The sequence below is a fragment of the Calonectris borealis genome, chromosome 17 (genome assembly GCF_964195595.1).
Source record: "Calonectris borealis chromosome 17, bCalBor7.hap1.2, whole genome shotgun sequence".
Taxonomy (NCBI): Eukaryota; Metazoa; Chordata; class Aves; order Procellariiformes; family Procellariidae; genus Calonectris; species Calonectris borealis.
Window position 1 is genome coordinate 11,319,977 of NC_134328.1, and position 13,944 is coordinate 11,333,920.

The window sequence follows — 13,944 nt, forward strand, 5'->3', positions numbered from 1 at the left end:
AATATCCCACTCTTCTGCAGTTACAAATTGAATCTTGCGTTCAGATGTGTAAGCTGCTGTTGTAATGCTTTTGTCTGTTTCGGAACTGTTTTCCAGTTCAATCTCATTTAGGAATGTCTTCTATTCAAGGTGCTGCAAAAACATCAAGGAACTACAGCAAGTAGCTTCAAATATATTTAAAGTTTCAATATAAACAAGGTACAGCAAGGGAGACCCCGTGATAATCATAAAACAAAAATCTGCCCCAGAAGACCTTAATCTGAAGGAACAATCTTTCTGAATTTGCAAAACTGAAATTTCTTTCTGCTTTTTATCTCAGCATTTCAAAACGTTGAGATAAAAATCTTTCCTTTTTTGCATAAAGGGATAGTGAGCTTTTTAAAAAATCAGAATTACAGCTTTGCATCCAACAGTATCAACAATTAAATCATATTTGATGCGCATGTATGATGGAACAACAAATCGTACCTACTGGAGTTAGTGAAACTGGGAAGGTGGAGTTGGTTCTGTGCCTATAACCTGCTGTACTTAAAGTATGTTTAGAAGGGTTTGGTCTCTGTAATATAATCTGACTGTTGTCATGGCAAAAAATTATTTGTTTCAGTAAATGGAAAGAGGACACTGTCTTTATTTCCCTGTTTCTTCTAAATACTTTTCATTTTAGAACAGTTCCACCTCTGTTTTCCAGATGGGAACCTGGATTTGCTTGCTTTTTCAAAATGCAACATTTATTGAAATTAGAGTCCTTTGACATAAACTTTTACTTGGAGGAGATTTCCACTTACTTTTGTATGCTTAACAGAATATGTTTTAAAAGATTATTGTGGAAATTACTTTTTAAATTGCTAGCCTGTAGGAGGGTGCTGGTCTTTTCATGCTGTATTTGGAAAATACCCCACTAGAAATGAATGTGTAGGACTTCTTTAGAATCAAGACAGCTGCCAGTCGCTCCTGCCTCAGTATGAAGACTGATTGTCTGTCTTGATGTTCTAGACTTCTCACTCGCAAGTGTCTGAGATCATACCAAGCTGGTATTTCTAACACTAGCTCATTGAGTAGCAATGGAAAAATTTGGGCTACTCACCCATTTCTTGTGTGTGACTTATTATTCTGCCTGACTTACTTAATATGCATCTCTATAACCCTTGCCTCTCCTTCATAAGTTTTCTGACCACTTGTGTTCAGATTCATTTTTTAAACTGTGTTCATCACTTGAGCAGACTGTAATCAAAGTACTGGCCATATGTCCTTTCATTTGTTTAGTTCCTACTGCAAATACATGAGTAACCTTTCTAAACCTTTGTTTAGAAAACAGAAGAGTAATGACAAAGGCAGGATTATAAACTAATCTTGCAGATTAACAGAAAGCTTCTGGATTTAACAAAATAACAAAAAAAAAAAAAAAAGGAAACGGAGATCTTAGAAAAGAAAACATCATAGTCCATGTCCTGGCTTCACCAGATGATTGAAAATGCGCGCACTGAAACATCTGTGTCTTCAACCAGAAAACAAATGTGGAATTACATGAAGCACATTACATGCATTATCCAGATTAATTTACGAATGTACTTTGAAACTTGGTAGCGTTTAATAAATCAGATGAAGGACTATGAGAAGGCAAGGCTGGGTTAATGAATAATGCTGCTTTTGTGACCCCTTTTTATCCCCATAGTCATTTAAAAAAAATAAAAAATAATAATTATTTAAAAAAACCCAAACAAACAAAAAAAACCAACAACAAAAAAAAACACCAAAGCAGGTTTTCCTGTCTAGCTGTTGGGGAGAAAGATTCCCTGGTGCTGTCTGTTCTACATGTAGAGGAATAACACTGTTGGTGTTGTTCTTAGTCAGTGTAAAGGAACTGCTCTGATCAGTTGTTGTTTCTTGTATTACTAAATAGAAAGACAAATTCTAGAGTACAGTGGCATAGTGCTTAGATCTTAATCAAATGCATTCATAACTAAAAAAGTCAGAAAGTACCTTAGTGTTTTTGGTTTTAGCTATGGGGTTTGGAAAATTGAGTAGATTCTAGTTAGGACTACTTTGTTTAATCTATTCACTGTACATTTTATGCTAGTAAAACAAGGAACCCATGAACAGGAAATGCAATGAGACCTTTAAAGAAGAAAAAACAGAATTGGTTAAGAGTGTTGTTTATAAGGGACTGATAGTGAAATAAATACTCAATTTCCATAGCCCTATTATATGGAATAGGTCTTTGAAAAAGAACAAAGTATTTTCATATTTCTGAAATTCTTTTATAATTTGCTGTGCAGATTGATATGCAAGCTGCTTTTAAATGTGGTTATCAAAAGTTCATGATTCACTGGTAAGATGAGTATTTATTCTCCTTCTTGTGAAGAGGGGTACTGTCAATCAATATTATTTTGCTCAGTGGTAAAAACAACTGAGATTTTCCCTTTGACATTTTAGGTAAGAAGATGTATTAGACAGTAATAAAAGAGAAAGAGCTGTTGGAAAAGATACAGTGGCAAGGGGAAAGATTGGAGAGCTCCTTGGAGAGCTTAAACACAGTATTAATTCTAACAAGGTTCAACAGCATAAAGATCTTGAAAAAAATACTAGGTTTGTCCTTTTTTTTTTCTTGAAGTGTGGTGTTCCCTTTCAAGAGGAAGATGTGATTATCCTTAATGGTAATAAAGAAGATGTGGAAGTATTGAAGAAAAGAATGGAGGATAGAAGACTTAAAAGTAAATTAGAAAAGGTAATCTTTTTATACGTTGTTTAAAAAAAAAATTCTTGTCTGTGATGCAATCTACTCTTAGATCACATAGCTTTTTCTGCTAATCTTCATGCAGACTGGAGGATTTACTCAGTAAGCTCTGTTGTACTTCAGTGCTACTTTTAAAAGTAATGAGATTGCATGCATATTTTGCTAATAGCATGTTGTATGAACTGAAACTGTCTTGAGTAACAGGCAGCGCATAGTGCTCTGAAAATCACAGGATTTAATGCTATGGGTAAAATGGACAGTGTGCCAGCTATACTTCAGGTTTTTATTGAAACAAACACCTTCTATTAGTTAATTCTAGTAATGAGCAAAATCTTCTCTGAATTTCATATGGTAGTTCCTGTTTTATTGTGATGGTAGGTTATGAGTTTTTTGATCTCCGAGTATCCTCTACTGGCCACAGTCAGAAACACAATGCTGGAATACGTAGATTCCTGGTCTGATTCTGTGAGACTACTGTTTGGAAATTTTGTCATGTTCTGTGGTTCTTACAGTCCTGAGTGATTATTGGTGATGCTAATTCCCACCATACTGTTGAGGTCTTTGCATTTCTTTTTTTTTCTTTTTTTTTTTTTTTTTAATCTGATCAGGCAAAACGCCATGGGAACAAAGTCGTTGCAGCTCTGCTATATACACTACTGTATGCTACTACTCTGTGAAGTAGTAGTTGTTCTGTGGTACTGTGCTGTCAAATGACAGTTCTGCACATGGGACTTTTTTCAACATTGCTATTTTTTTCTGAACCGGCATTGCTGTTCTGGAGGATGACGAAGCAAGCAAAAACTTTAGTGTTGACTCAGTCCAGAGTGCAGACAGATTTAGTTGAATCTCAGGAGCATGAATCATCATTGTCTGACACTTTCAGCAACTGAGACTTTAGATGGAGGTTGATCATCTCACCCCTATTACTGTGCTTGATTTTGTCTGCCTGTAGGATTAGATGGCATACAAATGTTTTCCTACATTGTTTTGAAACGAATACTAGTTTACTTACCAGCGAGTATATGACTACTTCTCATTGTAGGGTCTTTATTGATCTGCACCAATACAGCATCACTGGGCCTGGGCAATAAAAGAGAAGGATGGTTACCCATAGAAATCCTACTGTTCTGTTTCCTCTCTGTTCATAGCCTCTACACATGGTGTCCTATAGCTTCTGGCGTAAGAGCAATACTGTAAATCTTACACTGTCTCTTCAGATGTTTTTTTTTCTTTTTTTTTTACAGTACTTCGTAATTAAATGTTTGAAAGAATTTTAAAGATAATTTGATGATAGAACATTGCAGATCTCAGTAGATGAGTAATCAACCCCAAAAACAGTGGTTATTTGCACTCGGTTTTCATTAGGAAAGTGGCCCTAACAAAGCACTTATAGCTTTGCTTCAAATAACTTCGAATAGTCTGAAAGCTGGTGCTGTCCCCAACTTCTGCGCAATAAAGAAGAACCTGAGTGTGCTGAGCACTTCTATCTCTTACGTGTCAGCACAGTCACTCATGGTGGCAGATGAAAGAAGAACATGCTTTGGTCTTTGGGCTCTATATGCCATAGGTGAATATGCAAATATTTTTTGTTTGTTTAGTGGAGTCTTATATTACAGGCAGGCACAGTATTTGCAAGTCTCTCAGCAGGCCTTTTGCGTTTCATCCTCAAGTTCTCATGGTTTTTTGCCATACTGCCTTGCCTTGCTGCACCAGCTGATCTTTTACAGCTAGAACCAGTCTTCTCTGCTGTCACTGGCACCATTCGATCTAATCTGAGATCTGTGAGCTCCAGTTCCAGCATCAGAAGACAGTTTCTAGTTTGGGGTCTGTTGGCACTGCTGTTCAATCCTCTTCCTCAGTTCCTTTTTTCAGCTAGGGGAGCAGTCTAAGTGGACCTGCTGTATTTGGAGCAGGAAGCACAAAGTCCTTTTCTTTATACCCATCAGACAAAACGTAGGGAAGACGCAGCTAGCACTAGTATAAAAGATTATTCAAGCTCAATTATGGCATATGTGCCCATGATGAAATATGTATAATATATATTCATTATGTATAATATATATATAATCATAGACTCATAGAATCATTAAGGTTGGAAAAGACCTCTAAGATCATCGAGTCCAACCGTCAACCCAACACCACCATGCCCACTAAACCATGTCCCTAAGCACATATGTATACATATATTTACAAACATCTCATAGTTCAGATGCCAGATACTGGGAGGTAATCTTTCTTTGTAAATCCACCCATAATAACAAAGGTGGAAGCACCCTGAAAAGAGGTTTTTCATGTACACCAGGAGACCAGGAGGACACCAGGAGAGCCAAGTTTGCTTTTAGAATAGTAACCCTCTGCCACCACCTTCTGGCTAAGCTTTGCAGCAACATGTGGTATGGCATTTTTTTCCTCAATCATATGCTTGACAGCATGGTTCTCCTAATTTTTATCACACATTTAAATATATTTATTTTCTTTGAGTTTGTGTAGCTTTCTTGAAATACGTACACCATTCTGAATGTATACAGAGTCATCTTCTGAGAAAATAACGCCAATGACTGTTTTAATACATCTTTCTTTTTCAGCTTGGCATTTATATAATCAAAGGCAGTAATGGGATTCTTGTTGCTGTTGTTTGGGTTTTTGTGTTTTTTAATCTGGACAAACATAAATTAACTTGGAAAATCTGGTCCACAGATGCTTTTAAAAAATTTAGATTAACTATTTGCATCTTTTCTTCCCAAGCAATCTTGCAACAAAGGGCCCAGTTATTGAAAGTTACCCAGGAGGGATTTTTTATTAACTAAATAAAATTAAGTGGATATGAGATGCAGGATTATTCTGAAATTTTTATTGAAATACGTCTTTATTGATAACAGTTAACTGTGTCCTGTTTAATGTCATGCATTTTACTGTCCTGCCATGTGGGTTCAGAGTATCAGATTACCGTAATGCTGATGACACACAGACCCTCTGCAAAGTATACAAACCAAAATACCACATCCAGACAGTTTAGTTTTGGCCTGCGCAATTTTCTTTAAGGTGCCTTCAAGGTTGCCAAGGTTGTTATTTTTCGATATAGAAATAATATCAAAAGCGTGGAACACTATTGTGAAAGGAAGAGTTCCACTGTGTAAGACATAAAAATGTACTAAATGGAATTGTGTGTCTATCAAATGCAAGTTGGGAATTCTGTGTCCTTTCAGTACATTACCAGATTTCTGCTTGTGTTGTTTCAGAAATCAAAGAAGTGTAAGTCAGCAGAATCAGCTTCTCAGCAAGATACCGCTGAAGGTAATGTCACAGCTACAAATTCTGTGTAGCCTTCTGAGTCATGAAGCAGATTCATGATTTCATTTTTTTTTTTCTTTCATAGATTCTCCAGGTCCATCAAAGACTAAGAATGGAAAGGATTGTATCAATTCCAGTTCTGGGGAAAAGAGGCAGATTATCTTCACCAAAAGTTCAGGTTGGTGTTTAATCTAAATGTGAAAAATGTGAACAAATAGTTCTGCTTTGAAAAATATTGTAGGAGAGAGCCTTCTCTGGCTGTTTTGTACCAGTTTTCAGAAGCTACCCTCTCACTTTCTTTTTTTTAATCTTTCTCAGTAATAAAAGGTCAACTCCTGTCTTCAAGGGAGCCATAATGTCATGGCTCACTTTTTCAAAGAACTGCCTCTTTCAAAAGTGTGTCCTAAAAGGCTGCCTTTCCAAGCTGGAGTTGGAAGCTGCCTCGTGAATATGTACAAAGCTCCTTGTTTAGTAGAAACTGTAGTCAATTTAACTTTTTCTTAAAACAGAGCTTTGTTTTACAATCTGTAAAATCTACAAAACTGATTCTGCAGAAAGTGTGCAAGAGCCTCTGTTTATCCGTTTTTCCTTATTCTGCCCAGTTTGCCTTCGTCCCATCTGCTATCCATCATCCTATACTTTGAGTAAATAGAGTAGGGACTGACTTCTTGTTATACTTTCACAAAATACCTAAAACAACAGGGTCTCTGCTCACTCTTGTGACTGGCAAGTGCTGTGGTGATGCAGATAACTAATAAAAATAATAAACACTTTTCACCATATTGCATTTTTTTTCACTGTGAAACAAGGCAGATTTGCTTGTTTATGTCATTCCCATATTGCTGTGCTTTAAATTGGTGGGAGCCAACTTGAATGAATGAGATTAGAGGCTCTTATTCACACAGTGATACAGTCGAGGGCTTGGTCTGTCTGTTTTATTGGCTAGGAGGTAGTGTGAGGAGAATTAGTAGTTGTTTTCCTGAACTACAAGTGGTCAAAAATCTGTTGTGGCATTTTATTTCAGTGAAGTGTATTAAAATGTCCCAAGTTGATGACGACTTTTAGTCCTCCATTTTAGCTGTTAATTTGCTGCGTGTCGCTGGGAGCAGTGGAATATAACCTCAGGAGGTACTGATGTACCTACAGTAGTCATGCGGCTATGAGTAAACTTGGCAGTCCTTTAGCCCAAGGGATGGTGCCCTCACTTTATGTAATATGTGTTATGTTATTTAATGTCTCCAATTCATACTGATGTTTTCATACAGAACTATAAGAATGGGTACATTTTTAAAATCAGTCTGAGGTTTCTGTGAGAAGTATTCAATTGTGTACATTACAGCCACAGAAAAAGTCAATATAATTTGTTTGAAGAATCTGAGAATAGTTAAATGATGAACTGTAGATAAACTATGTGAGAAGCTGGGAGAATTTCCATCAGAAATAACTTACCTGCCCTCTACTGTCTGTTTTTATAAAGGGTAGACTTCTAAAAATATTTCATTCCAGATGATTATAATTGCTCTTGGATGTTTAGGGACCTAGTAATTCTAATAATGTTTGATGTATTTTTCTTTTCCAAGAGCGTAAAAGAAAAAATAAGGCTTTTGAAATGTCAGGTCATTGGTTTATGTTTCTGGCAGCAGTTATATTGACGAGCAAGAGATTAAGAGGAGAGAGGGAAAATAAAGGAAAATCCATGGACTGAGGAATGCCAGTAGCATAGAAATTAATTTGTGAACATGGCACCCTAAGGTTTCTGGACTTGCAGCATACATACTCATTCTTTCAAACCCAGTGTTTGGTAATTCTTTCCAGACAACTATTGGTGGCATTAAAAGCAGCATTCTTCAAATATAAAAAGGGCCTGATCTGTGATGATTTAGGATTGCACATATAATTCCTATGACTACATGCAGAAATCAGTAAGTGCATTTTCAGACAGGCTCCCTACTAGCTATTTACATGCCATTGTGCCTAAGTTAAACTAAATATGTAGACTTTCTGTAGACTTCTATGTATTCATTTCTTTGCACAAGAGACTTGGCACATGCTTTTTAAAATACTGTCCTTCAACTTTGGAGAAGATTAAATAGTTGTTAAGAAAGAGAGGGGGTGTTTCTTGTAGCAGTAGATACAATACACAGAGAGATGGTATCAGAAACAGAGGGATGAGCATTTTTCTATCCCAAATATAAAATGATGCTGGCCATTGTTATTTGTCATAAATGACTTTGCAAAGAATAAAGGGAGGAGATAGATTCCCTGGGGACAGTATGTCACAAGTTTAGCTTTTGTCATTTGATAGCTAATTTCTAAACAATACTTCAGGGTGGTGGAATACTTTCATGTTTGTTTCTTAAGACTAGAGTTCAGAGCCATTTTTCACTTAGAGGAATAAATGTTGTCAATACTGAATTACAGTGCAAGGGGTTTACACAAGTAGGAAAGAATTCCTCTCTCTCCAAGATTTCTGAATGCATTTTGAGCATAAATTCTAAAAGTTAGGAATGTGTTTGCTGTTAGGAACGTGTTTGCTGTTGAGTACAATTATGGATTATATTTGCGATAGCCCTGAAAAAATGTATATACTTCACCTCTGTACACATTATTTTTTAAATACTTTTTTCTGTCTTTTTTTAAATACTTTTATCAATTGTAAGCTGTTATGCATGCTTCAGTCTATTCCTTTTTCTCTATCAGATAATGGAAATCCATCTGTACCAGGAAAAGTCAGTAAGGCTTCTGCTACTACGAAGAGATCCATTGCAGACAGCGAGGAGAAATCTGAGGCATACAAATCTATTTTTACATCACACAGCTCAGCAAAACGTTCAAAGGAAGAGTGTTCCAATTGGATTACTCACACAGCATACTATTTCTGAAACAATGATGAGCCTGATTGTAACATTCATTACTGCTTTCCTTCCCTAAGGCTTTTTCTGTACAACTCTGATACAGAACTTTTGTTGTAATCTGATGTTATCTGGAATTACTCAGTTTCTAAGTTGTTTATAAACTTGTGAATAACGAATGAACTTGTGTTAGTTGCAACTTCTGTTAAATAAGAAATAGATCACCAGAATCCATGTTGTATCAGCAGACCTTATTCTAAAATGATGGATTATTTGCACAAAATTTTTTCTTTTCTTCTCCCAGTTGGATGCTGTCATTCTTAGTCACGCGAGCTGGTGTCCTCAGTAGGAGTGAGGGTAGAAGGACCTGCCTACTGCCCTCTTCTATTGATATCTGCCGCAACTGTAATTATAGTTTTCAGGGTATTAGTACAGAAATTCAAATTTTTTGAAACTTTCTGACAGTAAAAAGAGCAATAATGCTTTTCTTTTGTACTAGCTAACTGGGCCCTACTAGTATATGTTTCTTAAAGGTTCTGTAGGTATTTTCAAGTAATTTACCTTTTGATGGAATATATGAAAGCATAGTCATGAAAATGTTTGTACAACATTCCTCTTGTATATATTGTTGTAGCCTGTTTTTAATAACAGAGTATTCACTTGTAAACCATTATCTATAAAGATGAGCCTGTAATAGTAAGGCTGCTTCTTCCCAAAAAGGTTTTGGGGGTTTTCTTTGTGGGTGTGTATTTTAAAGTTAGAAGTATCAGGTCTGAGCTTTCTTCCTTTTGTCAGAGGATCAGAATACGGTGGAACAAAAGTATGAGTTTCCTTACTTTTCTGCTGAAACAGGAAGGTTCTGTGTACATCTCTGAGGAGCCATTTTGAATTCAGCAGCTTACATGAAAAAACGAGCATTTGCACAGTGTGAGGGAAAAACGGTGGTGACATAATAGGAGCAGGCAGATCTTAACTGGCTTTTTAGGGGGAAATGAGTGGGCACCGGTGTCGCGCGAGTCAAACCCATTGGTGGCTGATGGAGGGAACCCTGCAAGGCTGGAGTTAGCTTCCGAGAACGTTTCTCTTTCACTTTACGGGACATGGAAACGTGCTGCTTTCACAACATCTGTAGTACACATTGTTTTATTTTCTGACATAAAATTCTTAACAGCAAACAACTATTTGACTGTTAATTGCTTGTTACAGAAAGATGCTAAGCATAGTATATCACTCAGGTTTGCTTTTATATTTATGCTTTTTATCCTTGTGATGTTGATTTAAATAAAACTTGCTCTTGTCATCTGACCATAACACTTCATGTTCAGTTGAACAGATATACAAGTGCTTATTTTGTCAGTGTGAGAACAGAATAACTTTTTATGGGCTTTCCTTTGGCCCTTTTATTCTTAGCTTTTTTCCAAGCACAGGAATCCTTTTAAAATGTTAATGTTCCATAGCAGTGATTTAGTGGCTGAATATTTGAATCCAATAATATCTACATGAAATGACCAGAGGGAGGGATGGAAGCTTTTCACCTTCCTCTCTTCCTCTTTTAAAATTAAAATATGCTTTTATAATCTTGGCACAAACTAACCAGAATAGAAATGCGGAAAGTAAGAGGCTTTTAAAACCACTGCATGATGTTACGTTGTTACTTTTGTGTGTGGAAATGATTAATTATCCTCATAATTTACTTTTAAAAGTGTCCCCATTTATAATTGGCAATAGTTAATTGGGAATTCAAATGCTGTGTTTATATTTGTGTAGGTGGTCTCCATGATTCAAGCATGTTGAATGAAACTGCTAGGATTTTATTATTATTTTGATAGGTATAATTAAAAATTGGCTTGTTATAGAATTTATATGGTGGTAAGCATTTTTGTTTTCCAAAGATGTGAATGCATATATACATCACATCAAACAGTTTGAGGTTTACTGTAGCTTCCAGGAATCATTCAGCCACATTTTGTATGCATGTCTAGTAATCAGCTTTGTTCTCCCTGTTCTGTGTTCTTTTCTTCTTCGTTATTATCCTTTACTATTTGTTAGTTACAGATAATGAAATTACTGCACTAAAAGATACACTATAGTAGGCCCTTTATTTGCAGTCTAATTCTGTTTTGACAATACATGTTAAAGTCCTGCTAGTGTTTTATAGGAGTGTATTTTTCTTCTGTTTAAATCAGTTATAAATCCTAAGAGGAATTAACTTAATGCTTTTGATTTAGCTAATACTTTGCTAAAGAATACGAGAAAACATGATACGCAGTTTTGCTTCCCTTTTCTTGATATGTTAGGCAGAGTCCAGCCTGCTGAGTTGGTAACAGGCTTTCCTGCTCATTGAGGCATAATAGTGACTTCTTTTTTTCAATCTGACCTGCTCATCTATTAAAATAACTTCATGACTACAATGGTTTGGTTAATGTACTGGTTCTTCCTGTACACTTGGGTTTATTATCTGGAATTGATAGTTCGTGCTATGCCACTTTGTTAGGATTTTGTTTGGTAGTTCACCATCCTGACTTTGTGGATGGAGTTCTTAAAATGTTTATGGTTTATAGAAGTGTTGTCAGTGACTGATGAGGTCTTTTCCTTCCCTTTACAAAAAACAGCTGTGAAGGAATGTGATATATTGTTGGCATGTGATGCAATTCATCGCCACAATTGACTTTTGTTAATGTAAAATAGAGGAGCAAAAAACTGACACTTCTGTTGGCAGGCTGGGTTAGGCAGTTGAGGCTGGAACGTTGACTTGGCAAGTTTTAATAGAGTCAAGCGAATAGTTTGCTGGAGGATGTTTGCTTTGTTGTGGTTTGCTTTTTGTGGGGGAGGGCAATTTAATTTTCTTTTAATGTAGGTGAATTTGAATGTTGGTGAAAGTTGAAGACTGCAGAAGTCTTAGAATCTGAAACCTATATTTTTTGAGATGCCACATAAGTCTCCCACAGCATTGCATCCATGTGTCTCTGTTCTGGGGAGTTCACAGAACAGTTAGTTCTGTTTTCATGATGTTCAAGCCTTGGCCTCTCTTCTGAAGAGCTTGAAAAGTATCCAGTTAGTGTCAGTTGTATAATAGGGGGATTTTTTTGTGATGTGGGACCTGCCCACTGGGAACTGGACTGAAATTCAACAACTTCTTCACATAGCCCAATAATCAAATGGTGGTCGTGAAACCTGGCCCAGATACGCACTAGTGAAAAGGGGCTGTGAAGCTATGTATTCCTGATTTAGTCCTGTGAACCGTCTGTCCTCCTGCACACCTGCAGAGCATTCAGGCCTTTCGATGCTGGTACCTCTAAAACTGAAAACTGGAGGGCGTTCACACATTCAGACTCAGCAAAGATCAGCCTGGTATCAGTGTTCGATGCGGCAGCTTAACTCCCTAGTCGTACCAAATCGGATGTGGTGTTTTGTGCCGTTTCGCAGGATATCCAACAGCTGCCTTTTCCCTTTGTCCCCGACGATTCGTAACAGCATCTGGCCTGGTGAGGCTGCGGGCAGCCTCGGGCGCTGTGGAGCAGCTGCGGTGCCCACTGCAGCCGATAAACCAGCTTGTGCTCGCCTGTGCCACGTGCTGACCTGCGGAGAGAACCGGAGGCGCCGACACTCTGGCTTTTTGTCTTTGTGGAGGACAGTGAACCTTGCACGCCTTGAACCTTGCACGCCTTGAACCTTGCACGCCTTGAACCTTGCACGCCTTGAACCTTGCACGCCTTGAACCTTGCACGCCTTGAACCTTGCACGCCTAACGTCCTGGAGCTGACAAAGGTGGGTTTGGGGTGGATTACTCTTTCTGGCTCCTGCACACCGCAGTAAAAGGTGACTTTCCTCCTTTACTCCCTAACCTCTAGTACCTCCATTCTTTGCGCATCTCCTGACCTCACCATACTGCCGGTACCGCCGGCTCCTTCCCATGTGTTTTTACTAGCGGTCAGGCTGGAGGTAAGTGCTGATCCGCCTGCTGGCAGCTGGCGGCCGAGCTCTGCAGCCTGTCCCTCTGTAAGGGCATTGCTGGTGGAGGTCTTGTCTCTCCAGCCATCTTTTTCCTCAAGACCTCTAAGAACGGCATGTCTTCAGGGCTTTTATATCTCTGTAAATCTTAGTTGAAATTAAACATTGGTCTATAACGTTGCTGATACAAGTGAGGGTGTAGCAGCTCTGAATCGCTAGAAAATTAGACTAAAATCCTTCAGACAAAAAGCAGCACCCCCAACAGCCATCGGGAAGGCAGAGTTGAAGAGGAGGAACATGAAGTATCTGTTCTGGAAAGACTGGAGTTTAGTGACATCCTGCTGATAAAACTCTGTAGTTAGTGAATAGTAAGCTTCAAGGGACAGAGTGCATTCTGTAAGGGTATGTTAAATTTTATTTCCCGTGACTATTTTTTTAGAAGTGATCTTCTAAAGAGAACTATCTTCTCTCTAATGGGAATAAAGTTTGAGAGGCGTACAGTGGGAAAATGCATGTGGTTTGCTAAGATGGTTGGGAGATTTTATTGGAATCTCGGAACCTCTCTGCTTCAGTCTCCGACTTCCATGCCTGTCAAATTGACAAAAAAAAGCTTAAAGTTCCCTTTAAAACATGATGCTTGTTAGATTAAAATATTTCTTACTAATGTCCTATTCTTAGCTAAACTGAACGAACACAATTGCCTTTAAGTGTCCTGACTTGCTTGCTCCACAGCCTAGACGCCAGTTGCCGTTGGTATATTTTGCTCGAGATTCAGAACTGCGGTGGCCCTGCCAAATAGTTTCTTAGTTGCATTTAAAAATAAAAGGGCTGTTTATACATTACAATCCACAGAGAGTCTGAAATCAGTATGTCCTAAGATGAATACAAATCATAGACAAAAAGTGTTTTGTTGGAAGTCTTCACAAATATGGAACTGATTACTGCTAGACAGCGCAGATTCCCTTCTGTAAGATGGAACTGATATAATTCCTTCCTGACAGCTAGAAATTATAATTGAGTTGGGTTTTTTCTGTGTTTTAAACTTTACCAACTTCCAAAATGAGCAAGAGGGATGGAATCCTAATCCATCTGCAATTGATGGGAATTCTAGCTGTA

The 13,944-nt window shown here is 37.7% G+C and overlaps 1 protein-coding gene across 2 annotated transcripts in view; it reads left to right on the plus strand.

The window, feature by feature from the left end:
• RTF2 (replication termination factor 2) overlaps positions 1–12,506 on the plus strand; it is a 30,802-nt gene extending 18,296 nt beyond the window's left edge. The window contains exons 6-9 of one of the 2 annotated variants that reach the window (XM_075166581.1): positions 2,612–2,725; positions 5,974–6,028; positions 6,111–6,203; positions 12,304–12,506. In XM_075166581.1, the coding sequence (XP_075022682.1) occupies positions 2,612–2,725; positions 5,974–6,028; positions 6,111–6,203; positions 12,304–12,455 (414 nt within the window). In that variant the 3' untranslated portion in view covers positions 12,456–12,506. Of the gene's footprint in view, positions 1–2,611; positions 2,726–5,973; positions 6,029–6,110; positions 6,204–8,725; positions 11,291–12,303 lie in introns of those variants that run through there. The other variant, XM_075166580.1, reaches the window with a different exon arrangement.
• Positions 12,507–13,944: the final 1,438 nt, after the last annotated feature.